The sequence below is a fragment of the Melanerpes formicivorus genome, unplaced genomic scaffold (genome assembly GCF_026170545.1).
Source record: "Melanerpes formicivorus ecotype bairdi unplaced genomic scaffold, bMelFor1.0.p_v2 SCAF_6, whole genome shotgun sequence".
Classification (NCBI taxonomy): Eukaryota; Metazoa; Chordata; class Aves; order Piciformes; family Picidae; genus Melanerpes; species Melanerpes formicivorus.
In genome coordinates this window covers 32,071,566-32,098,258 of record NW_027142358.1, presented here as the reverse complement: position 1 = coordinate 32,098,258, position 26,693 = coordinate 32,071,566, and the positions used below count along the sequence as shown (strand labels likewise).

At 49.3% G+C, this 26,693-nt stretch overlaps 1 protein-coding gene across 2 annotated transcripts in view; it reads right to left on the bottom strand.

Moving 5' to 3' along the window:
* OIT3 (oncoprotein induced transcript 3) overlaps positions 1–26,693 on the bottom strand; it is a 32,784-nt gene extending 6,091 nt beyond the window's left edge. Inside the window, exons 1-7 of one of the 2 annotated variants that reach the window (XM_068140366.1) lie at positions 22,386–26,693; positions 17,687–18,061; positions 16,783–16,893; positions 12,818–12,940; positions 9,106–9,228; positions 3,368–3,528; positions 2,126–2,541 (exon numbers count right to left, since the gene is read on the bottom strand). In XM_068140366.1, coding sequence (XP_067996467.1) covers positions 2,126–2,541; positions 3,368–3,528; positions 9,106–9,228; positions 12,818–12,940; positions 16,783–16,893; positions 17,687–18,061; positions 22,386–22,449 — 1,373 coding nt within the window. In that variant the 5' untranslated portion in view covers positions 22,450–26,693. Of the gene's footprint in view, positions 1–2,125; positions 2,542–3,367; positions 3,529–9,105; positions 9,229–12,817; positions 12,941–16,782; positions 16,894–17,686; positions 18,062–18,146; positions 22,342–22,385 lie in introns of those variants that run through there. The other variant, XM_068140367.1, reaches the window with a different exon arrangement.

The following is a 26,693-nucleotide window of genomic DNA, read 5'->3' as shown; positions in this document are numbered from 1 at the left end:
GACACAGTCTCAAGCTGCACCAGGGGAGGTTTAGGCTGGAGGTTAGGAAGAAATTCTTCCCAGTAAGAGAGATTGGCCCTGGGAATGTGCTGCCCAGGGAGGTGGTGGAGTCCCCATCCCTGGAGGTGTTTAGGAAGAGCCTGGATGGGGTGCTTGGTGCCATGGTTTAGTTGATGAGATGGTGCTGGGTGATAGGTTGGACTCAATGATCTCAAAGGTCTTTCCCTGGTTAATTCTGTGTTCTGCTGGCTCATGGGGAACTTGTCAGCCAGCACTCCCAGGTCCTTGTCTGCAGAGCTGCATTCCAGCAGGTCCCCCCCTCACCTGTACTGGTGCAGGGAGTTGTTCCTCCCTACTGGTTCTGTGGTGAATTCAGGAGTTTCACTTCAAGACATTCTCTGCCTTTTCCCTTCTCTACTCAGCTCATGTTTTGGTCACTGGTTTGAATCCCATAATGCTCCCTGGTGGTGGGATATGAATGAATGGACTCTAGGCTCTGTGAAGGGTCCAAGGGAACAGCTGAGCCAGGCGGTCGATAAATCAATCCTTGCACTACAAATCCTCTCACAAAGCCCAGAAATGTCAGGCACAGAAGGGCAGCAGCCTTGGTTGAAGGGAAGGCAAACTAATGCTGCAACCTCTGTCAGAAGGAAATGGGAACACCATCGGTGCCTAGTGTCCTCTGCAAGACAACTACACAGGATGTGCCATCACCAGCTGTAAGGGTGGATGATTTAGCCTAGCACCTGGGGAAGTAATTGTTGTCCTCCTTAGAAGGTTTAGCAGACAGAGTACAGGACCTGTATGAGCACAACTCTTTGAGTATTGGGCCATGACATTTGGGGGTGTCTCAGATACTGCTTTGGCTGGACCTTCCTCCCCAGAGACAGCAGACTGCTTCCCATATGTGACATTTCCACACTGTGGTCTGGGGAAGCTTCCAGGCTCTGCTGGATGCAAGCACTCCACAATGTTGAACTGTATGAGACACTGTCATGTTAGCACCCAAACAAGGGTCTGAAAGCAGGGGCTACCTCAGGAGCCACAGCAGAGCCTACAGCAGTGCTCCCCAAACCTCTGATGCAAACCCCATTACAGCAAACCCACAGATCCACCTCAAGTGGATCTACCACATCCTGGGAAGATCACTGACCCCAAATGTCTCCAAAGATCACTGGCCCCAAATGTCTCCAAAGATCACTGGCCCCAAATGTCTCCAAAGATCATTAACCCCAAATGTCTCCAAAGATCACTAGCCCCAAATGTCTCCAAAGATCATTAACCCCAAATGTCTCCAAAGATCATTAACCCCAAATGTCTCCAAAGATCACTAGCCCCAAATGTCTCCAAAGATCATTAACCCCAAATGTCTCCAAAGATCACTAACCCCAAATGTCTCCAAAGATCACTGACCCCAAATGTCTCCAAAGATCACTGACCCCAAATGTCTCCAAAGATCACTGACCCCAAATGTCTCCAAAGATCACTGACCCCAAATGTCTCCAAAGATCACTGACCACATATGTCTCCAAAGATCACTGACCCCAAATGTCTCCAAAGATCACAGCCAAAGAGAAGGAAACTGGGCTTAGAGCACTGACAGGCACCAGAGAGAGAGCAAAGCACAGGGAGCTCCTGCAGCTCCAACCAGACCCAGCCATGAAGTCTTCTGGCTTATGCTACAATAAGGCTGTTATGGGGAAATGAAGAAACTTGTCCCAGTTGCTGTGGCAGCTGAGTGGCAGTGGCAGGCAGCCATGGCAGGGTTCTGCTGATTGGTTTGGCACTCCATGGGCTGGCAGAGGGAGGACATCAGGAAGGGTATCTGTTCTACAGCAGCCAACTCAATTATCCACCAGGCTAGTGACAGGGAAGTACAGCCTGTAAGGGCCATGCTTAGAGAAACCTCTTTCACTGTCTCCCACTGCTCCTCCCAATCATTTTGATGCAACAGGCAATTTCAGCTTAATGGCCAAAGCTTTGGCTGCTGCTGAGTGCTTGGAACACAGCAGGCAGGCTGCTGCGGGGAGGTCAGAGCGTTTCCTGTGCCGCATCAGCAATGCAACCTAGTCCCACTGCCCAGTCCTGCCTAAACAGCCAGCAAGAGAGGGAGCAGCCAACTCACCCATCTTGAATCAGGTAGTACTTGAGGATCTCGTCGATCTTTGCGGTGGGAGTGGCGAAGCAGCTCTCCACCAGCGTCTCCAGCCCGCTGACGTGGACCAGGGGTTCAATCCCAAAGTACAGCGAGTCCCGAAGCTTGAGGGTGGGAAGAGCATCCCTGTAGGGCTCATCAAAATCTTTGTCTTTGAAGATCTCAAGAGTGAAGGGAAAGATGCCCTGGTTGCGGCTCACGATTTCCAAGGGAGAGTTCTTGAGGTTGGGCACATAGCCTTCGGAGATGGTGTAGCGGCGCGGGAACTCGCAGGTCACCGGGATCAGCAGCTTGCTGGTGCGCACAATGATGTCCCCGTTGCTCCCTGGGGTCTGCTTTGGCAAGCCAGTCACCAGGTTGGTGGCAATGATTTTGTCATTTACAACCTGCAGCAAAGAAAGGAGAAAGGGGAAAGTGAAGATCATTGAGGAAGACCTCTTGGAGTTCAGACTAGCAGCTGGGTTTACCTTGCTCAGAGAGGTCAAACTGGCCACTGAAGGCACAGCTTGTGAGTGAACATGCTGCAGCCAGAGTGATGCTCACCATTAGCTACTGAAGATCACTGAGGAAGATCTCTTGGAGTTCAGACTAGCAGCTGGGTTTACCTTGCTCACAGAGGTCAAACTGGCCACTGAAAGCACAGCCAGAGTGATGCTCACCATTACCTACTGAAGATCACTGAGGAAGACCTCTTGGAGTTCAGACTAGCAGCTGGGTTTACCTTGCTCAGAGAGGTCAAACTGGCCACTGAAGGCACAGCTTGTGAGTGCATATGCTGCAGCCAGAGAGATGCTCACCATTACCTGCTGACTAAGGGCCTCTTCTCTCAGCTATCCATCTGCTAAGAGAAGCTCTCTGGTTCCTGACCAGTCAGTTGCCAGTGCAGCCTCTGAAATGTTATTGGGGGATCAGATTCTGCCTCAACCAGAGGGTGAGGAGTGACACCACTCGTGCTTTCTGCACCAGAATGATGGTGAAGCTACTCCTGTGAAGCGATGGGTGAGGAAAGAGCAGGACCAATGCTGACAGATGGACATCACTGGAGAGGAGATGGAACAAATCCTCCAGCTTTGAGATGCCACCTCTGGTCTGGTCTGAGGCCAGCTGCAGGGCAACAGGGGAAACTGCTCTGATGGTACAGGAAAATTGACTTTATCCCCCACAGAAGCCACAAACCCAAGAGATCCCAAGAGACAGGGCAGGCATACATACATCCACAACAGTGCCACAGGACTTCAAGGAGAAATGGATGTTGACATGAGTGCCGTTGGATACTCCTTTGCATGAAGTATTGATGAGGGACAGGTCCAGGCCTCCGACCAGGTCCTTTGGGATGTTGACCTCAATAGAGCTCGACTTGCACAGCACTGGAACTACAAAAGCCACAGGTTCACAGATTGCATTGGGTTGGAAAGGATCCTCAAAGGTCATCTTGTCCACCCGCTTTGCAGTCAGCAGGAACACTTACAACTAGATCAGGCTGCCTAGGGCAACATCAAGTCTGATTTTGGATGTGTCCAGAGGTGGAACCTCCACCGCCCCTCTGGGCAACTTGTTACAGTATTTCACCACCCTCATAGCAAAGAACTTCCACACGGCCAACATAAATCTGCTCTGGTTTCAAACCATTGCCCCTCATCCTATCACCCCAAGCCTTTCTAAACAGTCCCTCCCTTCAGATACTGAAATGTAGCTCTAAGGTCTCCCTGGAGCCTTCTCATCTCCAGGCTGAAGAATCCTGATTCTTTCAGCCTGGCTTCATAGGAGAGGTGCTGCAGTCCTCTGATCATCATTGTAGCCCTCCTACAGACCAGCTCCAACAGGTCCATATCTGTCTTGTTGGGGGCCCCAGAGCTAGACACAGTACTCCAGGTGAGGGCTCTGGTGAGACAGTCTGCACTAAAGTTCTACCAGGGAGCTGGGGAAAGGCTGTACTAATAATTATTGGGCAAAAAGAAGAAGTTCTGGCCTGCATTAGGAATAGTGTGGCCAGCAGGAGCAGGGAAGTCATTGTGCCCCTGGACTCTGCACTGATGAGGCCACACCTTGAGTCCTGTGTCCAGTTCTGGGCCCCTCAGTTTAGGAAGGACATTGAGACACTTGAATGTGTCCAGAGAAGGGCAACAAGGCTGGGGAGAGGCCTTGAGCGCAGCCCTGGGAGGAGAGGCTGAGGGAGCTGGGGTTGCTTAGCCTGGGGAAGAGGAGGCTCAGGGGTGACCTTCTTGCTCTCTACAACTACCTGAAGGGAGGTTGTAGCCAGGAAGGGGTTGGTCTCTTCTCTCTAGCAACCAGAACAAGAGGACACAGTCTCAAGCTGCACCAGGGGAGGTTTAGGCTGGAGGTGAGGAGAAAGTTCTTCCCTGAGGAAGTCATTTGTCATAGGAATGTGCTGCCCAGGGAGGTGGTGGAGTCACCATGCCTGGAGGTGTTCAGGAGGGGATTGGACGTGGCACTTGGTGCCATGGTCTATCCATGAGGTCTGTGGTGACAGGTTGGGCTTGATGATCTTTGAGGTCTTTTCCAACCTTATTGATTCTATGGTTCTGTGATCTTCAAGGTCCCTTCCAGCCCAAACCATTCTATGAATCTATGAAATACTTAAATGGTGAGTGTCAGGAGGATGGGACCGGTGTTTTTTCAGTGGTATCCAGCGACAAGGCAAGGGGCAATGAGCACAAATTTGAACCTAAACATGAAGAGCAACTTCTTTAATGTAAGGCTCCTGGAGCAGGCTGCCCAGAGAGGCGCTGGAGTCTTCTCTGCATACATTCAAAACCTGCCTGGACATGTTCCTGCATGAGCTGCTTTAGGTGAACCTGCCTTGGCCAAGGGGGTTGGACTTGATCTCTGGAGGCCCCTTCCAACCCCTCTCATTCTGTGATTCCCTGATATATGCACCAGCACACTTGTCTTGTACCTGACTAGATATGCAGGCACCCAAGGAATATCTATAGCAATTACTTTGTAATTGAAGTTTATTCCCTCTTCTTTCCTCTTTCAGTTCATCCAATCTCTGCCTTTTCTCCCATCTCTAACATCATGGAATTTTAATTGCAAAGAGTTCACATGGAGATCTGGCATAGAATTCAAAGGTTGGAGGGAGGGGGAATGAGTAAGCTAAGGGGGATGGCTGGCAGGGGTTGGGTTTATTGCTTATGAAAATTGTAATGGTGGCGTTCTGCAGTGCTTCCATTTTAGCACAGCATCTATGTGGAACTGCTCTGCCTGGCTCTGATATGCTCTGGGTTTGAGGGAAAATCTGATTAGGGGTCTGAAAAAATGCCTTTGCCTGAGGTGGTCTGAATTTGATACCCCTATCTGGGAAAGGCTCTTCCCAGGGCACAGCAGTGCAAGAGATATTAGTCAAACCTGTGCTGGGTATTAAGCAGAGCTGGAAATACTGCACAGCTAAGTTTATGCTGCAAGTGTAGCAGTCATCTTTGTCATAGTTTTTGGAGAATCTGGGGCAGTGCTAGCTCAGGAGGCTTGTCTGGTGTAGGTAAGGATGTAAAATAGGTAGCTGCATTACTATGGTAAAATAATAATTGTGAACAAAGCATATAATCCCTGCAACCCCCACTTGTTTAGAATCTGAGTCACAGAATTGTCAGGGTTGGAAGGGACCTCAGGGATCATCTAGTTCCAACCTCCCTGCCATGGGCAGGGACACCTCACACTACAGCAGGTTGCTCACAGCCACATCCAGCCTGGCTGTAAAAACCTCCAGGGATGAGGCTTCCACCACCTCCCTGGGCAACCTGTGCCAGGCTCTCACCACCCTCATGGGGAACAACTTCACAGTATCACACAGTATCACCAAGGTTGGAAGAGACCTCAAAGATCATCGAGTCCAACCTGTCACCACAGACCTCATGACTAGACCATGGCACCAAGTGCCACGTCCAATCCCACAGCAGCTTGCCCAGGAGTGGAATGTTCAGATGGGTTTTGAATGTCTCCAGAGGAGGAGACTCCACAACCTGTCTGCCTGGTGCAGTGCTCTGGCACCCCCAGGGTAAAGAAGTTTTTCCTCATGTTTCAGTTAAGTCTTTGTCCAGCCTGTGGCTCCTTCCTTGTCCTTCTGGAGCAGAAGTTATCTTCATGCATGCACACACTGCTCAGCAGAACAGGACCTCTGGTGCTGGGGAACGCTGAACCACTGCTACAAACACAAACAGCACCACTCCATCCTGCATAGCTTCACACAAAGCTTGGGCATGGGAGAGGGAAGAAAAGCACTTCACCATCACCCTTCAGAATGAGGTGGGGTAGTGGGACTGGACTGCAAAATTCCAAGTGTTTTGTTGGCTGCTGTATCTTTGTGGAAAAATCATAGCCCAGCCTGTGATTTCTCTGGAAGAGGATTAATGTTTGGTCTGGATGCAGAGGCAGAACAGAGGAGAGTTCACAGGCTGCAGATCCAATTTCTTCAGGCAGCTGTGCCTGCCCTGCACTGTTAATTGTGCTACCACAAACATTATTAGATGCCACCTAAGGTGGTGTGGTACAGTCCCCAGATAGATGCTGTCATACCTGCTCAAAACTGCAGCCCACAGCATGGGGAAGGAGATTTGTGAAATGCAAAAGCAAAGGAGTTTTGCTTTATGAGATGCCACATCCCCAGCCTGGCACCCAGCAGTGCTGCTGCTCTCATTAGCAGCCTCAGAAGAAGGAGAAACGCTGCCTAGGCCTCCTAAACCTGCTGGGGCTGCCTTAGGGAGCCAGGATTGAAGAACATTGCTCTTTTCTGCCTTGTAACCACCAATTAGACCTTCAATCAGTAAGCACAATCACAGGTCTTGGAAATTCCCATCTCTTCCTCTCTACCTGGCTCTGCTGGAGCAGAAAGCACTGCTGATTCCCAAGGGTGCAGTGCTCACCCCTGAAAACAGTGCCTGCATTTCTAAAAAGCTTCAGAAGCAGCAATTTCATCAAGTAGAACCATTCCTACTTGCTCACTGAGGCATACCCACCCTTGAACCTCACTCTTGGAAGGGAGTGGACCACTTCAGCTGAAATGTTAAAACCCAATTTGAAGTATGGAAAATTCAGTTGTAAGGGCATCAATGAGTCAAAGGCTGAAGCAGAGCAATAGAATCACAGAAACATTCAGGTTGGAAAAGACCCTTGGCCTCACCATGTCCAACCCAGAACCCTGCTCTGCAAGGGTCACCCCTAAACCGTATCCCCAAGCACCACATCCAAACCACCTTTAAACACATCCAGGGTTGGGGACTCCACCACACCCCTGGGCAGCACATTCCAGTGCCTGACCACTCTTGCTGTGGAAAAAGTGTTTCTAATGTCCAGTCTGAACCTACCCAGCTGCAGCTTGAGGTTTCTCCCTCTTGTTCTGTCACTAATTACCTGTGAGAGGACACCAGCACCAGCCTCTCCACAACCTTCTGTCAGGTAGTTGTACAGAGGGATGAGGTCTCCTCTTTTTCACACTCACCATCCCCAGCTCCTTCAGTTGCTCTTCATCAGATTTATTCTCCAGGCCCTTCTTCAGCTTCATTGCCCTCCTCACTCCAACAACTCCACATCTCTCTTGTATTGAAGTGCCCAAAAGTGAACACAATACTTGAGGCATGGCCTCACCAGAGATGAGTACAAGGGGACAATCCCCTCCCTAACTCCTGCTGGATGGTGGGAGATGCTAAGCAATACAAATTGTAAGTGAATGCTGCCAGAACTGCCTGTGATGCAAGATGCACCCAGCTGGGTCCTGCATCTCTGTTCCCTTGCCTGGTGAAAAGAACAAAGTCTCCAGGCTCTCAGTTTTGGATGATCTGTCCTTAACCGAGCCCAGAGAGTGGTGGTGAATTGTGCCACATCCAGCTGGCAGCCAGGCACCAGTGTTGTGCCCCAGGCATCAGTGCTGGGCCCCATCCTCTTTAACATCTTCATTGATGATCTGGATGAGGGGATTGAGTCAGTCATCAGCAAGTTTGCAGATGACACCAAGTTGGGAGCAGATGTTGACCTGTTAGAGGGTAGCAGGGCTCTGCAGAGGGACCTCTCCTGACTAGACAGATGGGTGGAGTTCAACAGGATGGCATTCAACAAATCCAAGTGCCAGGTGCTGCACTTTGGCCACAGCAACCCCAGGCAGAGCTACAGGCTGGGGTCAGAGTGGTTGGAGAGCTTCCAAACAGAGAGGGACCTGGGAGTGCTGATTGACAGCTGCCTAAACATGAGCCAGCAGTGTGCCCAGGTGGCCAAGAAGGCCAATGGCATCCTGGCATGCATCAAGAGTAGTGTGGTCAGCAGGAGCAGGGAAGTCATTGTGCCCCTGGAGTCTGCTTTGGTTAGGCCACACCTTGAGTCCTGTGTCCAGTTCTGGGCCCCTCAGTTTAGGAAGGACATCGAGACACTGAAAGGTGTCCACAGAAGGACAACAAGGCTGGGGAGAGGCCTTGAACACAAGCTCTATTAGGAGAGGCTGAGGGAGCTGGGATTGTTTAGCCTGCAGAGGAGGAGACTCAGGGGAGACCTTATTGCTCTCTACAACTACCTGAGGGGGGGTTGTAGCCAGGAGGGAGTTGGTCTCTTCTCTCTAGCAACCAGAACAAGAGGACACAGTCTCAAGCTGTGCCAGGGGAAGTTTAGGCTGGAGGGGAGGAGGAAGTTCTTCACTGAGAGTCGTTCGCCATTGGAATGTGCTGCCCAGGGAGGTGGTGGAGTCCCCATCCCTGGAGGTGTTCAAGAGGGGATTGGATGTGGCACTTGGTGCCATGGTTTAGTCATGAGGTCTGTGGTGACAGGTTGGACTCAATGATCTTTGAGGTCTCTTCCAACCTTTGTGCTAATGTGACAGCAAAGCTCCGTTAACCAAACTGGAAAGGACAGACACAGGGAACACGACAAAAAACAGAAGGAAGGTTCCTTCAGACACACTTTTGGCACCTAGGGAAGAGAGGTTGTCATGGAGATTTTTTTTAACCTACCTTGACAAGTGTGGTTGTCTTCTGACAGAACAAGTCCCCTTGGACATTCACATTGATATGTGTCTTCCACTTCAATACAGGTATGGCTGCAGCCTCCATTATTGTTGTGACAACCCTCAATTTCTGCAAATGAAAGGAAAATTAGCACAGCCTCAACTGTAAAGTTTCCTCTGTGTGTCATTTCACCATGAAGTTCATAAGGAATGCTGTGAAAAGGTTTACCACACTAAATCACAGGGTTATAAGTGGCATACACGAGAAGGCTGAGGAGGCAATCTTCAGCTTGGCTGTTCTCAGACATCCTTTGAAACTAAATTTTTATGTTGTTTTACTTGGGAAAAAAGTGTGAGAAGAATCCTCCTCTTAAAACTTCTAATCTGTGGAATTGACTCCCTCAGTCATCAGCAGGATAAAAGCCCTGAGATCTGCAGGGGAGGTGTCTCAGGGAGGACCAGCCTGCAGGTAGCCAGCTCTCTTTCCCATCAAGGTACACTGGAGAGAAAATGGAATGGAATGGAATGGAATGGGATGGAATGGAATGGAATGGGAAGGGATGGGATGGAATGGAATGGGATGGAATGGAATGGAATGGAATGGAATTGGAATAGAATAGAATAGAATAGAATAGACCAGACCAGATTGGAAGAGACCTTCAAGATCATCGTGTCCAACCTATTATCCAACCCCACCTGATCAACTAACCCATGGCACCAAGCACCCCATCAAGTCTCCCCCTGAACACCTCCAATGATGATGACTCCACCACCTCCCCAGACAGCCCATTCCAATGGGCAAAGATGATGTGCTCCCTGCCTGTGGGTCTCCCAGCTGTGATGAGGGTGGGTGTACAGGAGTCCTGCATCCCCTTTGTAGGCTGAGGATGCAGCTCTTCTTGTAGGAGTTTGTTCAGCAGGAATTTTGAGTTTCAGGCTTCAGGTACATTATCAAAGGGACAGAATAACACAAGTTCATGCTGTAAGGTTGCTTCTCTTCCCCACTTTCCCCCACTGGAAACTGCAGCACAGCTAAAGTGGGGAATTTAATCTTTTCTTACAACTTTTCTGCTCAGGTTAAGGAATCCTCTGAGGATCTGAATTTTTCTGTAAAACATATTCCTAGCCCCTGCAGCTGCAGATGAGAGCCTGAAAGGTCATCCAATTACAGTCTGAAGACTTCAGAATCTAAGGCAAGTAAGGCTGTTTCCAATTGCTGTTACTGTGGTAAAGAAAATAACAAGGGCATCACGATTTTTTTCTCAACAATAACCTTTGCTGCTTGGTACTTCTTTTTAACCCTTTGGGATGAATCTGGCTAGATGCTGTCAATAAGGCAAGAGCACACCAAACATAAATAAATCTTACATAAAAGTATTACTCCCCAAGCCTGCCACCAGAAATTACTGTGTGGTTTTCCCAGAGATGCAAGGAAAAGGATGGAAATCCCACGTTCAACCCTAAACACAGCATGGAAAACAACAGCCTGAATCCTCCCCATGAGTTAAATTAAAGGGTAAAACCTTCTAATGGAGACTGTGAGATACTCTTAACCCTACTCAGCCTCAGCAGCTCGTGTAAACAAGCTAAATCTCTTGCATTTGCTCTTTTTAGCAACAGCTGGAAGGTGGCTGGCAAAGTAAATCACACACTCTAATGGCTCCCAAAGCTGAGGGCACATCTTTGGACATAAAACTCACTAACAAGATTGTAAAAATCCCCAGCAGCAGTGTTAAACTGGTGAAAAGCACCATCCCTCTTACAGAAGGGGGGGAATCTAAGTGATATATCAATGGCCCTAAGATGTGGGAACAGCAGAAAACAAGTTTCCAAGAGCAGACGATTCCAGCCCCGTCAGAAGAGCGCAGCGCTCGGGAATGAAAACCGCCACATAGCGCAGCCGGCCTATGTGACACCACACCGGCTCCCTGCTGGATGTGGAAGGGACAAAGCTCACAGCCTACTTTTGGTCCTACACGGCTCAAGGAGTACTTAAGGAGCACTCAGCACAGCAGCTTTCCCCAGGGAAGCGTCACCGTCCGGAGGAGCAATGATTTATTCACAGAGCTCGGAGAGGTTTCTCCAGACGGGCGATGAAATGTGCTCTGGCATCCAAAAGGGGGAGTCGGGGACAAAACCTGCCAGTGAACCACGAGGAAGGGTGGAGCCCAGCCCAAAAATGCAACGGCAATCCCTCTGTCTCCCTGCACCAGGGATGTCTGCCACACCGCAGCTGAAGTCAGGCTGCAGGTGTATTTGGTCCTGGCTATCAGGTGAGGCACATCTGTAGCTATTATTTTTGTCTGAGGCTCCCCCCAGCATCTGTGAACACCCAACACAGCAGCTCTGCCTGTGAGGGGGCACAGCAAACATCAGGCACCAGCCAGGTTTTGCTGAGTTTCATATTTCTGCTCCAGTAAGTTTGTCCATTGTTAGTGACAACAGATCAAACCTGTGATTTGGTCTCTAAGCCCCTTCTAAATCCCCACAGCCTAAATTCATCAAGGGCTTTTTCAACCTGGCTGTGCCACCACTGGGAAGAAACTGCAGCAGCTTCACACAGCAGAGCCCACGCCTAAATGCTGACAACAGTCACAAAGCAGCCCTAATCTCAAATCTAGCTGCTGTTTACAGACTCCTCAAGCTCTATCCTGGGAGGCTAAGTGATGCCCATGCTCCAGTCTAGTGACATTACTCCATACCTAATGCTAGCTGTCAAAAAGCAGCAGCGCTAAACCTGCCTCCACACAACTGTCAAACAGATCTCCTGAGCCAAATCCCAGCATCTACAGCAAAAACTAGTTCTGTCTGGACAAGCTGTCTTCCATATCCTCTCCCTCCATGGAGAGAAATACAAGCAAATCCTAACAGAAAGGAAGGCAGCAGGGAGAAGCACAGGGAGACACTTCTCAGCTTGATTAGGAGGAGATTTCAGTAACAACCAAGCACAGAAGTGATATGAGTGACATTTAATCTCAGCTGTAAGGAGCCAAGAGAGCACTTGTGCTGTCAAGGAAAGGGAACAATTTATATCAGCACAGGGGAAAGGGACCTGGAGGACCATGAGCTAGCAATGTGCCCTTGCACCCAAGAAGGCCAGTGGCATCTTGGGGTGGATTAGAAGGGCTGTGGTTAGTAGGTTGAGAGAGGCTCTCCTCCCCCTCTACTCTGCCCTGGTGAGGCTGCATCTGGAATATTGTGCCCAATTCTGGGTCCCTCACAGTTCAAGAAGGACCTCAGAGAACTATTTGAGAGAGTCCAGCACACAGCCATAAAGATGCTGAGGGCAATGGAACGTCTCCCTGCCAAGGAAAAGCTAAGGGAGGTGGGTCTCTTTAGCCTAGAGGAGAGGACTGAGGGGTGACCTCATTCCTGTTTATCAAGATGTGAAGGGCAGTGTCAGAAGGATGGAGCCAGGCTCTGCTCAGGGATGTCCAGTGGCAGGACAAGGGGCAACGAGTGCAGGCTGGAGCAGAGGAGGTTCCACACAAACAAAAACTTTTTCACTGTGAGGAAGGCAAAGGCTGCCCAGAGAGATGGTGGAGTCTCCTTCTCTGGAGTCATTCAAACTCTGCCTGGATGCATCCCTGTGTGACTTGCCCACGTGATTCTGCTCTGGCAGGAGGGTGGGACTCAATCTTTTGAGGTCCCTTCCAAGCCCTAACATTCTATGATTCTGTGATACTGTTTGCAGCAGCCTGGGAGAGCTGAAGCCTCACCTTCACAGGTCTTCCCATCGCTTCCCAGCGTGCGCCCAATCCCACACTCGCAGCGGTAGGAGTTCTTCAGGTTAACACAAAACTCACTGCAGCCTCCATTGTTCTGCTCACACTCATTCTCATCTGCAAGAAAACCAACACTGTCAGAACGTGGTCCCTGGCAGCCACATGGCTAGCAGAAAGGGGCTGCTGCATGGGAGCGCTGGTCAGACCACGGAATGGCTTTCTTGGTCTTCTGACCTGGATTAGGGCAACAGAGAGGAACAATGCTACTAAATGCTGCACGCCACAGCAGAGTGTCCTGCCATGCTGTGTCTACCCCAAGTGCAGAGCAGACCTGGAAAGAAAAGACAGCATGCACCAGTTTGGAACCTTCCAAACTGGTTCCACAAGCTGGAGTTCATGTTCATGTTAGGAGTTCACATTAGGAAGAAATTCTTTACAGTGAGGGTAGTGAGACACTGGAACAGGCTGCCCAGGGAGCTCATGGATGCACCCACCCTGGAGATGTTCAAGGCCAGGCTTTGATGAGACAACCTGGTCTAGTGGAACCCCCTGCCTGTGGCTGGGGAGTTGGAACTAGATGATCTTTAAGGTCCCTTCCAACCATTCTATGATTCTGTATTTTCTTTTGTCATCTCATCCTAAGCTATTCTCTACTCACCAAGACATTACAATGGAGTTAACATGACTTCACTGTAGGATAAAAGTAGGTAGATACCAGAATTGGTCAAAAATAAACCCTATCCATTTTTAGGCTACACACTGCTAATTCTAAATGATTCATCCTTTGCTGAAAAACCAAAGGCAAACAAACACTAGAAGGGAAAAGAGCTGTAAACATATAAACAGAGCTGAAATCAAACCAAAATATTTCACTGAACCCCATGAAGCTTTCCCAAGAAAAGTCATGCCATGAGAAATGCCCCAACTTTGGCTGCTCCCTGTACTGGGCAGCTCAGGTATTCTTGCAGAGCTCACCCTGGTGAGACCTACCTCAGGTGGTGGTGCCACACAGGCCATCACAACCATGAGTTGCTCAGACACTCTATTGGAGATGAAGAGCTTGGTTCTGAGCTACTCCCTCTGGGGACTCAGTTCCTCATTGCTCTGCCCCTCTGCAGCCTTCCATGGAGCTGTGGCTCCTACATTTCCAGCTCAGGAGAGAAGTGCCTGAACTGGCATCCCACACTTTCTGAAGCTGACTCTGGATAAAAGTCATAGAATAACCTTGTAATAGGTTCACTAGACTGAGTTGTTCTAACCTAAATCCAAATACCCACCAACAGTGCCTGTGTCACATTTCTGTGCTGGCTGTGATCAGCCCTCCAGGACACTGAGGAAAAAGCACTGCAGATGGTTTTGAATCTCTAAAGACTCCTCCTAATGTTCTCTTTTGGAGGCTAAAGTTTCTCTACGTCTGTCTGCCTTCTTGTTTTTCTTTTAAAGGTACTTTTGTTTGCTGAGATTCTCATTCTTCAACCTGATTTAATGTCTGTGTGCAAAAAGTGAATCCAATCTAGAGCAAAGGACAGTCATTGCTGTTGCTGAGCCACAAAAACTAATGGTTTCTCTCAGGCAGGCCAGAAGGCTGAGGTTATCAATCACAGCTCACAGGGGATCTCACCAAAACAGCTTAGAAGTTACCATTTACTAAATGCCAGAAGCTTAAAACCCAGGAAAAAAGACAAATCTCATTTTAAGAGACAGGTCAGAGATGAGCTCTCTCAGGTATGAGTGCTCCCACACATAGACAGTACCTGCAGCTTGCAGCTGGTGGTGGTGTCTCCTTCCACAAGCAATGTGAGCTGAGCATTTTTAGCCAAAGAAATGGCTGCTACCTGCTCTGGGAGGTGGGAAGCAGGTCCAGCAGACATACACAGGCACTTGCCTTTGCACACTGTGACAGGCTCCATGCTTTCCCTTCTAACAACAAACCTGGAGCTGCTTAAAACCAGGAGGTGAATAGGGAAAGGACTCCTGACCATTGTGCAGCAATGATGTTAGAAGGTCCTAGAGCTTGAATTGGTCAAGGGCTGTACCCAGGAATTCACCTCCAAGTTCTGCTCTTCTATGCCACTGACAACCAGCAATTCTGGGACACAGGCTGATTTTCTTGAGACTGGACAGGGAGAGTGCCAAACTGATTTTAACCATGACTTAATACCACAGGGACCCAAGGAATTCAGGAGGGCACAGGCAATGTATCAAGTTGATGAATCCACAATAGAAAGTCTGAGACCTAATCTAACCTCTAAGTAAGTTTGCAAATGAAAACATAACTTAGAATCAGCAGTTCTGCTCTGGGATTCAGAGTTTTTAATGTACTGAAGGGAGGAAGGATCACAGGCAGAGATGCTTAGTATTACTGCAGCATCTTCAGCCTCCCTCTTGGGGTGAGCAGGGAAAGGAGTAATGTTCTCCACACAGGAAAGGTAGAGGCAAGGCTAACCTCTTTGGTTTCTCTGGAAGGCTGGCATGGTTGCTTTCAGAGATGTGCTTGCACTATTACTCAGCACAACAGAAAATCATTAGAACAATGAGGGTGCAGGTAGGCAAGATGATGTGCTTATTACAGCTGAGCTGCTGTGCCATCTGGAAGAAGGCAGAAGGAAGAGAAACAGCAGTGCAGAAACTGTTTGGCCTGGCCATGGGGGGATGAAGGCAGCTGCAGTGCACACAGGCTGGCACAAGGCTCCTGTGTGCCTCCCTGCTGCAGGAAACCCTTCCCTGAGAGCCTGCCACACATTTACCGACTGTAAGGGCACTTCTGTGACTGCAAGTCTGGCACACAAGCACCCAATGAATGCTTTTAATTAGCTGGGGGAAGCTAAATCACCCGCAATGCTGCAGAGATGTAGAGCAGCTTAAGCTAAACCCTTCTGCAGAAGCAGTGTGAGTGAGCAGAGCCCTGCAGCAGGGCCAGACTGCTCTCTCCACAGATTGCAATGCCTGTGGCCCCTACTCTGATGCCCACAGACATGGGAAGTGTGAAGGAAGAAACTACCCACGCCTGCCTTCTCGGCTGTAGTCTGGATGCAAGAAACTAATCTGCCACACAGCCTCCTGAACCAACTCTGCTTTCAACTTCTCTACCAAATCAAGCCACAAAGATGAAATTCCACTATCCCTGAACACTAGCACCTCTTCCCCACTCTGCCTCACCTCCTCCTATCCATGGGCAGCTTCACAGCTCCCCAGTAGCTGCCCCTTTCCAGTCCCTTGCCTCATCCTGCAGATCATCTTCTTAAAACCTTCCCACCCAGGTGGTCTCCTCCCAGCATCACATGCACAACCTCAACCATCCTCTCTTCAGAGGCTCATGGGGATTTCCTCACAGATCTCTGAAGCCCACGTTCCACACTCTGCTCTCACTTACAGCTCTCCTCCTCCTTCCTGCTCATGCTAGTCTCTGCAAGCACAGTCACCTGAATACTACCTTATCACCTCTGGGGCTCTCCTCAAGCCCCAGGCCCTGGTCAGTGTCCCACAAAGGCAGCAAGTAAAGTGAAGCAAGTAAAGTGTGTAGCCCTGTGCCAGCCAGCAAAACTTTCTTTGGAGGAAAGGGATGTGCACCAGAGCGAGTGAGAGGAAATCTCCAATGACAGACTGCACAGCCCTCCCTGCATACCAATGAGCAGAGCGTGATCCTGCAAAGAGACTCTGCTGCTGCTGCTGCCTTCAGCAGCTGGGCCACGCAGACAGCAAATCTGGCCTTTGTGCACACACCGCTCCAGGGGCACCAGGATGTGTTCAGTCAAGGGATGCTGTGTGTCACTCCACGGGGAGGGATTGGAAACCACTGACAGAATCAAAGACCTGCCCTCAGCAGCAAGGGGGAAAACTCCTCTCAGAATGCCTGTCCCTTTCTGTACTGCTCTGTAAGGCAATGGATCAAGACACAAGCAAAGAAATAAAGGGGAAAGAAGGCACCAATAGCTGACACGAGTTCTTTCCACCCTTACCAAGACAGGTCTGCCCATCAGGTCCTAGTGTTGTCCCCAGGGAACACGTGCAGTCACCGGTGTCCAGGCAGGAGCCCTGGCAATCCACCACGTCACAGATGTCATAAAAATCTAGGGCATGACAAGAATGTTGTCCACACAAACCTCTGAGTATGCAACAAGAACACTGCTTGCACCATCAGCTTCACACCGTGTCTAGTCCATCAGTTACAGACCTAGCCCAGGGTAGGAAAGCTGATGGGAAACAGTTTAGTTTAATTACCGCAAGGCAGAGATGCAAATCTGGGCTTTGGTAGCATGCCAAAATAAACCACAGGGCCCACAGGGAGGATTAAATCACTGCAGCCAGGTCAGCTATAGGAGACTTTTGCTAGAACAAGAGCTTGAAGTCAGGGAGGTGAAAACTGTCTAATTGATTTCATAATGACAGGTCACCATCTTCCTCCATTGGGTGGAGATCATAAGAATGGGGCTGGACTCTTCTCAGGGGTGGCCAGTGGTAGGAAAAGGGGCAATGTGTACAAACTAGAACACAGAAGGTTTCACTTAAGCAGAAACTTCTTTGCTGTGAGGGTGCTGGAGACCTGGACCAGGCTGCCTAGAGAGGTTGTGGAGATCTTCCTTTCTCTGGGTACTTTCAAAACCCACCTGGACATTGCAATCCTGGGCAACGTGCTGCGGGTGGCCCTGCTTTAGCAGAGGGATTGGACTGGATGAGCTCCAAAGGCTCCTTCCAAGCCCTATCATTCCACCATTCTACAATCTGCACTTCATCACCCAAGAAGCTTGTGGGTGAAGAAGCCAGAACTCAAGCACCACTTCTTTGGGTGTGTGGATGCTCGCTGCCTCTCCCACCCAGTGAGGAGCTGGGTGTGTCAGAGAAGCCAGCTCAGCAGGTACTTACGGCCGCAGTAGGCATGGAAGCAGACGCTGGGCTTGGTGAGGTGGTAGACGTAGTACCCGCCCGGGCACGCCTTGACCTCGATGGTGGTGTTCCAGAGGCAGCAGTTGCCGTTGAAGCTGGCGCAGGCCTGGCGCGGGACGACGCCGTCGGTCTCTCGCGGGTGGCTGCCGTTCAGCCAGATGGGCGCGTGGGTGCCGCAGTGGTTCTCGGGGATGCAGAAGGTGGGCATGGCGTCGCCGGCCATGCCGGTGAAGCGGTACCACTCCCCGTCGATCTGACCGTCGCACGTCGGCTGCCCGTGGGAGCCGTTGATCTGGTGGTCTGTGTTCCTCCAGGGCTCGTTCAGGCTGATGTAGGCCGAGCAGGGGTCCAGGGCTGAGGCATGCAGCAAGAGACAAGGAGAACATGGTAGATACCAAACCGAGCTGCTGACTGGTAATTGCGAGGAAGGAAAAGTTACCTCTTTTCCTCCTCCTGACTTAAGGGAATCATTGTGATGGACGGAGATCCCCAGGGAGAAACGGTGGGACCGGCTAAGTCATTGTCTCATGGAAGATTCTGACAGCTCACCTTAAATGTCTTGGAAGAAGAAGTAAATTAGCAGAGCTGCAGAGCTCTTACAGCGTTATGCAACAGTCTGACTTGCTGTTCAGCTGCCATAGGGTATGACAGGGGGTGGGGAAAAAGGCAAATTGGAAGTCTAGGCAGTGATTCTGCCAGAGGAAATACATCTCAGGAGCACTGGATCCAGACTACGACTTTTACTCTCTGTTCAAGCACTAACTGAGCATCTGCAAGACCCTCCTGAAGGCACTGGTAACTCTGCCATGCAGAATCATAGAATTGTCTGGGGCAGAAGGGACCTTAAGGGTCATCTAGTTCCAACCCCTCTGCCACGAGTGGGGACAGATCCTACAGCTCAAGGACCTGTACAACCTAGTTTTGAATACTTCCAGGCTTGGACCTCCCACAACTTTGATGAGCAAACTGCCTCACCACTCTCATGGTGAAGAACTTCCTCCTAACATCCTCATCTAAATCCAGTTCGAAGCCATCACCCCTGGCCCCATCACTCCATGCTTTTGTCAGAAGTCCCTCTCAAGCTCTCCTGTAGCCCCCTCTAAGTACTGAAAGGTTGCTATCAGCTCTCCCTGTAGCCTTCTCTTCTCTAGGCTGAAAAACTCTCTGCCTGCCTTCACAGGAGAGCTGCTCCAGTCTAACAGCTCCTGCTCATTTCATGGTACAATTTTAATCAGGCAGTGTAAGGACTGCTCTCCTGGGTCAGTGAAGCTGATCAGCCCAGCAGGCTGTCTTTAGCCAAGAGTGCATACTCAGAGAGATGAGGTAGGAGGAGACCCAGGTCCATTTCCCTGGAGTTGTTTTCTCCATGGTCTGTCCTGGAGCAATGTGTATTTTTGCCAAGATGAGTTGGAAGAGCTGGAGGATCTCAGATCAGAACAGGCTGCCCAGGGGGGTTGTGGAGTCTCCCTCTCTGGAGATATTCAAAACCTGCCTGGATGTGTTCCTGTGTGATCTGCTCTAGGTGACCCTGCTCTGGCAGTGGAGTTGGACTGGATGATCTTTTAAGGTCCCTTCCAGGCCCTAACATGCTGGAATTCTGTGAACTCTCAAACTCTGCAGCAGGTGAAGAATGACTGGTGCCAGCCTCCTGGGTTTAAAGATCTGCTTTGGTGTGCCCTCTTCCCCTTCAGAGACTGTGTCCTGCTCCTGCCTCTCTGCCAAATGCTAACCAGCTCTATGATTCACAGTACCTGTTGTGGGTTTGTGTGATGTACCTGCCTCCCTGCATCTCAGCTTCATCCCCAGAGGTGTTTAAAAGACTAACAGCTGTGGTGCTGCAGGACATGGGTTAGTGGTTAGACAGCAGTTGGACTTGATAATCTCAAAGGTCCTTTCCAACCAATACAATTCTGTGATTCTATGTATTTTTGTTTATCTTAAAATGTAGAGAACCTGAAGGTCTGAATCAGGCCTTTCTGGGGAGGAAAATGTTTAGCTCTTGACAAAATAACGTTCCATGCAAGCCCACAGACCATCCTGATCTCCACAGATGACCAGAAGTTTGTGAGCAGGGTGTTTGTGGGGGGCCAGCTACAAACACATAGACCTCCTGGTATGTGCATGGCTGTCCATGTGATCATAGAATGGTTTAGTGTGAAGGAACCTCAAAGATCATTCAGCTCCAAGCCCCGCCTGCCATGGGCAGGGGCACCTCCTACTAGACCAGGTTGCTCAAGGCCCCATCCAGCCTGGCTTTGAACACCCCCAGGGTTGGAACCTCCACAACTGCCCTGGGCAACCTGGTCCAGCACCTCACCACCCTCATGGAGAAGAATTGCTTTCTAATGCCTCATCTAAATCTAATTTCTTCCAGTTTGAAGCCATCATCCCTTGTCCTGTCACTACATGCCTTTCATGCAGTGCTCAAGGAGTGTGTCCCTTGACAGAGACCTTTCTGAACCTTCTACAATTAAAACATAAGAATACCACAGGGAGAAAAAAAAATGAATTGGGAACTCACATTTCCATAGATTTTGTCTTCTAATCAACCCTGACTTGGCAGCTAAAGTCCAGAGGTTTGATTTTCACCTACCTTTCATACATGATTAAGCACTACTTACTCATGAGTAGATACTCCCTGTTGAGCCAAGAGAATGCTAATACTGCCTTAAGTAAGGAAAATTGATTACTATTTCCTAGATTTAGGCTAATAAAACCAACCACTCTGATTAAATACATCTCAGACTGGAATACTCCCTACTTCCCACATCATGTTTCTGTGTTCTAAATCAAGTTGCTCTCTCTGCTTTGTTTACGCAGGAGGTGATGCACTCGGGGGGTGGGGGGGAAAGACAGACATGATACTGTAATGGAATGTTCTGGATGCAGACAAACCTTCTTGGCTCATTATTTTGATTTGCTTCACTGTCTTTAAAGTGGGAACTACAAGAGCTTCCCAGAATGGACTTCAAGTCACCCTTGTTTAGTGCATCCTCTGTAAACATCTGTGTTCTCTTCTACCTTTTCCCAAAGACAACATCTTCTCTCAACAAACATCCTTACACCTCCCTCAGCCACAGATGAGTTTTGTTTGGCCTCAAACTTAGCACAAAGGACAGGAGCAGCTGCTGTATCCAGGCAAGAGCTGCAGAGATGCAAGCTGGCACTGCTCTGGGTTACAAAGGGAAATCTCTAGTGCCACAACTCCCTGTATATGCAAGGGAGCAGATTCACTCTCACCAGAGCCAACCCAGTTCTCCCCAGCATCTGTGATGACAGTCCCCAAGAAATCCCTCCTGAGCTGTACACTTCACCTGCCTCCCCTTACCCACAGACAGCAACAGCACTGTTAAACCCCATCCTCCAAAAGCTTGTTGGACTTCTCAGAATGGGAAACATGGCTTCTGACTTTCCTTTGCAGGCAGCTTTGAAAGAGCTCCCCCCAGGCTTCCACCAGTGCTTCCCTCTCTGGGCTTCCACAGGATGAGTATGGCCTTAGGGTGAGTCACTGACTAGGATTAAAAGGTTTTTCTGTTGTTCAAAGCAAGCCCTGTCAGCTTCCCAGCTGGGCAGCACCAAAAATACACATGCTCATTAGCTTTCATAGAGCATAATTAGCTTTATGGAATATCCTTTGTAGACAGACTCTGAACACACTCATCTAGGGAGATCACATTGTCTCTTAAACATTCAGAAGGTAGTTTAAAGACAAAATTTACTGAGCTGAACATGCAGCAGCTCAGAGGGAGCTGGAAAAAGGCATTTCAGAAGAATAGGGTAGCACAGTCTCACATCTTTCATGTCTCTGAGAGCCTCACACAGAAGGAAAAGGGAGGCAGAGAAGCTAAAGAGGCAGACATTGCTCTCTGGAATGCTGCAGACCCCCATAGCCACCCTCAGACTGCCCCATGGCAAGATCCCTGCAGATTCCAAGCAGCTTTTGGCAGCACAGTTCACTGAAAACTAATTTGAGTTTTCAAAGAAAAAACTCCACAGAACTACAGAAGCCACCAGTCAACCTCTCATCTCTTTTCCCCAGACAATGAAAGCACTGGGGTGTTGCACAAGACACATAACTGTCTCCAGGTCCCTCCATTTTTCATGTGTCTTGGCTCCACTTCTTTTTCCTCCCTAACACTTCTTGCGTGGCCTGAGCAACTCAGCCTGACAAGCATGAGCCACAAAGTAAAGCTTTTCAATTTGTAATCTTGACCACACCATTAATTCTCCAGCTGACACACACACTGGATGACAAATCAGGGTCCAGCAGGCACTCCCAAGCCCACCATTCTGCAGAAAGATCAACCCTGCACGTGTTGTGGAACTGGAGGTCCCTGCCCCGGTGTGACCAGGCAAGGAAGCGAGCAGCACTGCATTATGACACTCGATTCAGGTAAGATTTGTGGAAGCAGCAGCAGAACCAGTAGCATAACATCTGAGTTCTGCAAAAGGAGAGGACAATCCCACAGTGCCTTGGCAGCAGAGAGTCTCCCAGTATGGGAGGCTGGATGCTCTGTGACAGAAAGATCTTGCCAACTGGAAAGAGTTTCACACCACCTTCAAAAGGAAAGGCTGTTTCTCACGTCTTCCAGTCCTTCACTGCAGAATACCAAGGCTCATCACGAGTCTTCAGAATGGCAAACAGAAATAAGCTTGAAGGCAATGCCTCTCTACTCACCCATTGAAGACACTGGCTGCAACTGGATACTGAAGCAGATACAGAAAAACAAGTACTGGAACATCCCACTCAGCCAAGGAGCAACACCACCACCCAAAGAACAGAGGCTTGAAAGTCCTGCACTGCAGCTCCTGCCACCTTCCTCTCAACGCAGCTTCTGACCCCAAGATTTCTGAGCAGCAAGCACGATTGCTCTCCTAGAAGTTTATCAGAGGAAGAAGCTGAAGGGATGTTGGGTACAGCTCCAGCCTTGACCTCTACAGAGCAGTTCTGCCCCTTTATTGACAGCAGAGATGTGACTAAACGGATCCATCTTGTTTTCTGGCCTCAACCCGCTATTGTTTTCTGGCCTGCCTGCCCCGCAGCAACACCTCCGCTATCTTATCTGGAGAAGAATTCTAACCAGGGACACCCGGACATCCTGAAGGGTGTTTGTTATCTCTGCTCCTTCAACAAGTCATATGACTCTGTGGCTCCCCCCAGGCAGACACCACCAGCTAGGCAACCTTAACTGCAGGAAATAGAGGCCAGAGCAGTACGGATCCTTCCGAGCAGAGATTGCAGACGAGCGTTTGGAGCAGAGCTACAATAGGAACATCAGTCAAAGTGAGGGACTGGTGTCCCACAGGGAAATAAGCTGTTCCTTCCCACCCCTGCACACACAACTTGAGCATTGCAGCAGCATTATCAAACAAGGCAAAGAGAGACGTTTTTCTGCAGTAGCCTGATAATCTTTGCCTTCAGAGAAGAAACTCAAACCAACGGTCAAGAAACTGAATGTTCTTGAGAACCTCTGCCTTACAAGTTCAAATCAGACTGGACTGGAGCTGCACATCAGAACCTTGGGCTCTGGCATTCACAGATTGCATTGGGTTGGAAGAGATCCTCAAAGGTCATCTTGTCCAACTCCCCTGCAGACAAGCAGGACACCACCAACTAGATCAGGCTGCCCAGGGCCATATCGAGTCTGATCTTGAATGTTTCCAGGGATGGGGCCTCAATCACGTTCCTGGGAAACCTGTTACAGTATTTTACAACTCTCGTTGTGAAGAGCTTCCTCCTTATGTCAAACTTGTCTACACTGCTCCAGTTTCAAACCATTGCTCCTTGATGGGGTGCTTGGTGCCACGGTTTAGTTGATTAGATAGTGTTGGATGATAGGTTGGACATGATGATCTCGAAGGTCTCTTTCGGTCTAATCTAGTCTGTTCCTGTCCTATCTCTACAAGCCCTTCTAAACAGTCCCTGTAAAACTTTCCTGTAGGTCCCCTTCAGATAATGAGAGGTAGCTGTAAGGTCTCCCAGAAGCCTTCTCTTCTCCAGGCTGCACAGCCCCTATTCTCTTAGCCTGTCTTGAGATGTGGCACACTGAAAGCTGTGCTTTACTAAAGCAAACCATGCACCAAGACTGTCGATGAGAGATATCAAAGGCAAAATGAGTTAGCAGGAAAGGATCTTCCCTTTCATCCCACTACCCATAGCTCTTACTTAAGAGATTTAAATCTTTCTTTTTAACATATACAGGTCCATTCCTGCTTATGAATGACAGCCCTACAGTTGTTCTTCAGGAAACCACCTGGAGGCAGAAAGCTCTCCAGCAGCAGAGTCAGCTGAACCAACAGCGATGGCACGATCAAGCCAGTGTAGGCACTTGCCCCATTCCCTTTGCACCCTGCTTTTCTGCAGTGGGTTGGCAGGAGGAGTTGACAACAAGGTTGATGTCAGCTTCAAAGCCCAGTAGGAAAAAACCACCTTCATTATTTTCATGTTGAATTTGAATAAGACAGAGCTTGGTATTTGCCTCCTTGGTACAGCCGGTAGGCTATAGAACGTTTCCAGTGGCCTCTCTCTGCCTGGGTGTTCCCCTGGCAGTGAAGCTGCCCTGCTCCACCCCAGCTGAGAAGGACTTTTTGCTGGTGAAGGACTCTCAAGAACAACAAAAAAAGGAGGCTTTAGGAATGACTGTCAATGCACCAAAAAACCCCATCCAGCCACACTCTTTGTGGCTGTATTGTGCTGACAACTGTGCAGTACCAGAAAAGCGGTGTTGGGGTGTGGGGTTTTTTTTTGTGTGTGTGTTGTTACTTTTTTCAACAGCAGGAAAGAAGAACAAATTCTCTGCAAAGGCAGCAAGGCAGATAACCCTCAAAAGGTGATTATGTGAATTCCCAGAAGAGAAACTAAAATTCAGTGGAGAATGATACAGCAAGCCCACAGGCAGTGACACACTGCCATTTTCATTGAGAGCTTGACTCCTACTTAGGATGCTGGGTAAATAAAACTGACAAGCTTGAATTGAATTGTCTGTGTTAGAGGTGTGCATATTTCTCTGAACCCTCTCATTACCACCTACTTTTATTGTCCTAGGTGGTGTTTTAGGCCTGACTCTAACAGGATTTTGACAGTTCTATGTCAGTGACTGGCAACTGACAACCAACATAGGGAAACAAACTGCCTCACATCACTTTTGAGCCTCAAGAGTGTCACAAACAGACCTCTATCAGGGTCTCCCAAATGGATTGAAGCAGGAGATGCCCCAGAGCTCTGACAGATGACACTAACCTAAATCACCTAAACACCTAGCCCAATAGGACAGCCTAAAGCTGGAGAAGAGGACAAGAGGAAAGGGCCTCAAGTTCTACCAGGAGAGGTTTAGGCTGGACATTAAGAAAAAAGTCTTCACTGCAAGAGTGGTGGTTAGGCCCTGGAAGAGGCTGCTTACAGTTACCATCCCTGAAGAGACTGAAAAGCTGTGTGGATGTGCTGCTGAAAGACATGGTTCAGTGGTGGGTCCAGCAGTGCTGGGTTACAGCTGGACTCTCTTAAAGGTCTCTTTCAACCAAACCAATTCTGATTCCAAGATTCAGTGTGCTACCTCTACATATTTTTGACATCCACAGGGAAGACAAAAGACCACTTCAGTGTTCCAGAAGGAGGAACAGCAGAGGCAACCCTGCCATTTGAGGTCCTCCACGTATAGTAACAGAAGCCCCTACAGTAGGCCACTGCAAACTTAAACCTCAGGGAGTTGGGCTAACAACTCCCAAGAGGAGAAGGGGGAAAACCCCAATCACAATCCTCTCCTGCAAACAGATCTTCTAAGAAGGATATAATTTCAAGGAGGTGCTGCAGGGCCTGCAGTCTCAAGGTAGACCTGGGAAATCTGTTGTTCCTGACCTCTGCTTCCCTACCCTAAAAATGAGTGAGCCTGCCATTCCATGGAGCAAGAAGAATCAGGAGCAAATATTTCTTAGAAGTACTCATCAATATGAATTTAAAATGACAAAACACTGTTAAATAGAGGGTTGGGATTTCATTTGCATAGAATCAGAACATTAGGGGTTGCAAAGAACCTCCAGAGATTGAGTCCAACCTCCCCCTCTGCCAAAACAGGATCACCTAAGGCAGGTCACACAGGAATGTATTCAGACAGGTCTTGGAAATACCTAGAGGACACTCCACAACCTCTCTGGGCAGCCTGCTCCAGGTCTCTCTCACCTTTAAAAGAAGTTTTTCCTCATGTTTCAGGTTTTTCCTCTTGGTACCCAAGAGACAGGATCTTCTAAACCTGCTGCTGTCTAAGCCTGGATATATGTTCTTGATGCAAGACAGGATGCCAGTTTTGGAAGTGGCAGCCACACTTCTTGCCCCTCCCAGAGGTTTGGAGGGCTTCACCATCCTTGTGCCAAGAAGCTCAAATGCTTCAAAGCACTGACTGGGCTGGAAAGCCCTACGCTGTTTGTAAGGTGCTTTGGTGTCGCCCGAAGCCTTGTCTTTGCCTGAGCCACCTCTCAAGACACACCAATCTTTGATGAGAGTGAGATGAGTGAAAAACAGCCCTTGGTGCAGGAGTAGCTCCTGCAGCTGGGCTAGGAGGAGCAGGCGGAAGAGCTAATCAGCACTTCCTGTCGCTGAGCAAGAGGAGAGCCCAGCCCGCACGACAGGATTGGTGTCTGCGATGGATCGGAGGATGTATGCTCACAATGAGCCTTGACAGGCTGCCCAGATGGATTGCACCCATGTCAAGGACTTAGAGATAGGCCCTGGGGCTGTAAACAACTTGTCCCAGGACACAGCACCAGTGGGAAGGGCCGTTGAGATCAGGCAGTGAATGTGAGTTTGGTGAAGTATGAACAAACTCCACACAAGGAGACCCCATTAAAATCAGACAGGTAGATAACTTCACCTATCTCCTTTCCTTTGGTGGGGCTCTGTGGTGCAGAACTTGGCATTTGGAGAGTGTGTTTTCCCATGGGTCCTACAGAGCTCAGTGGATTTTCCATGATCTTCAGTTTCTAGAGAGAGGAA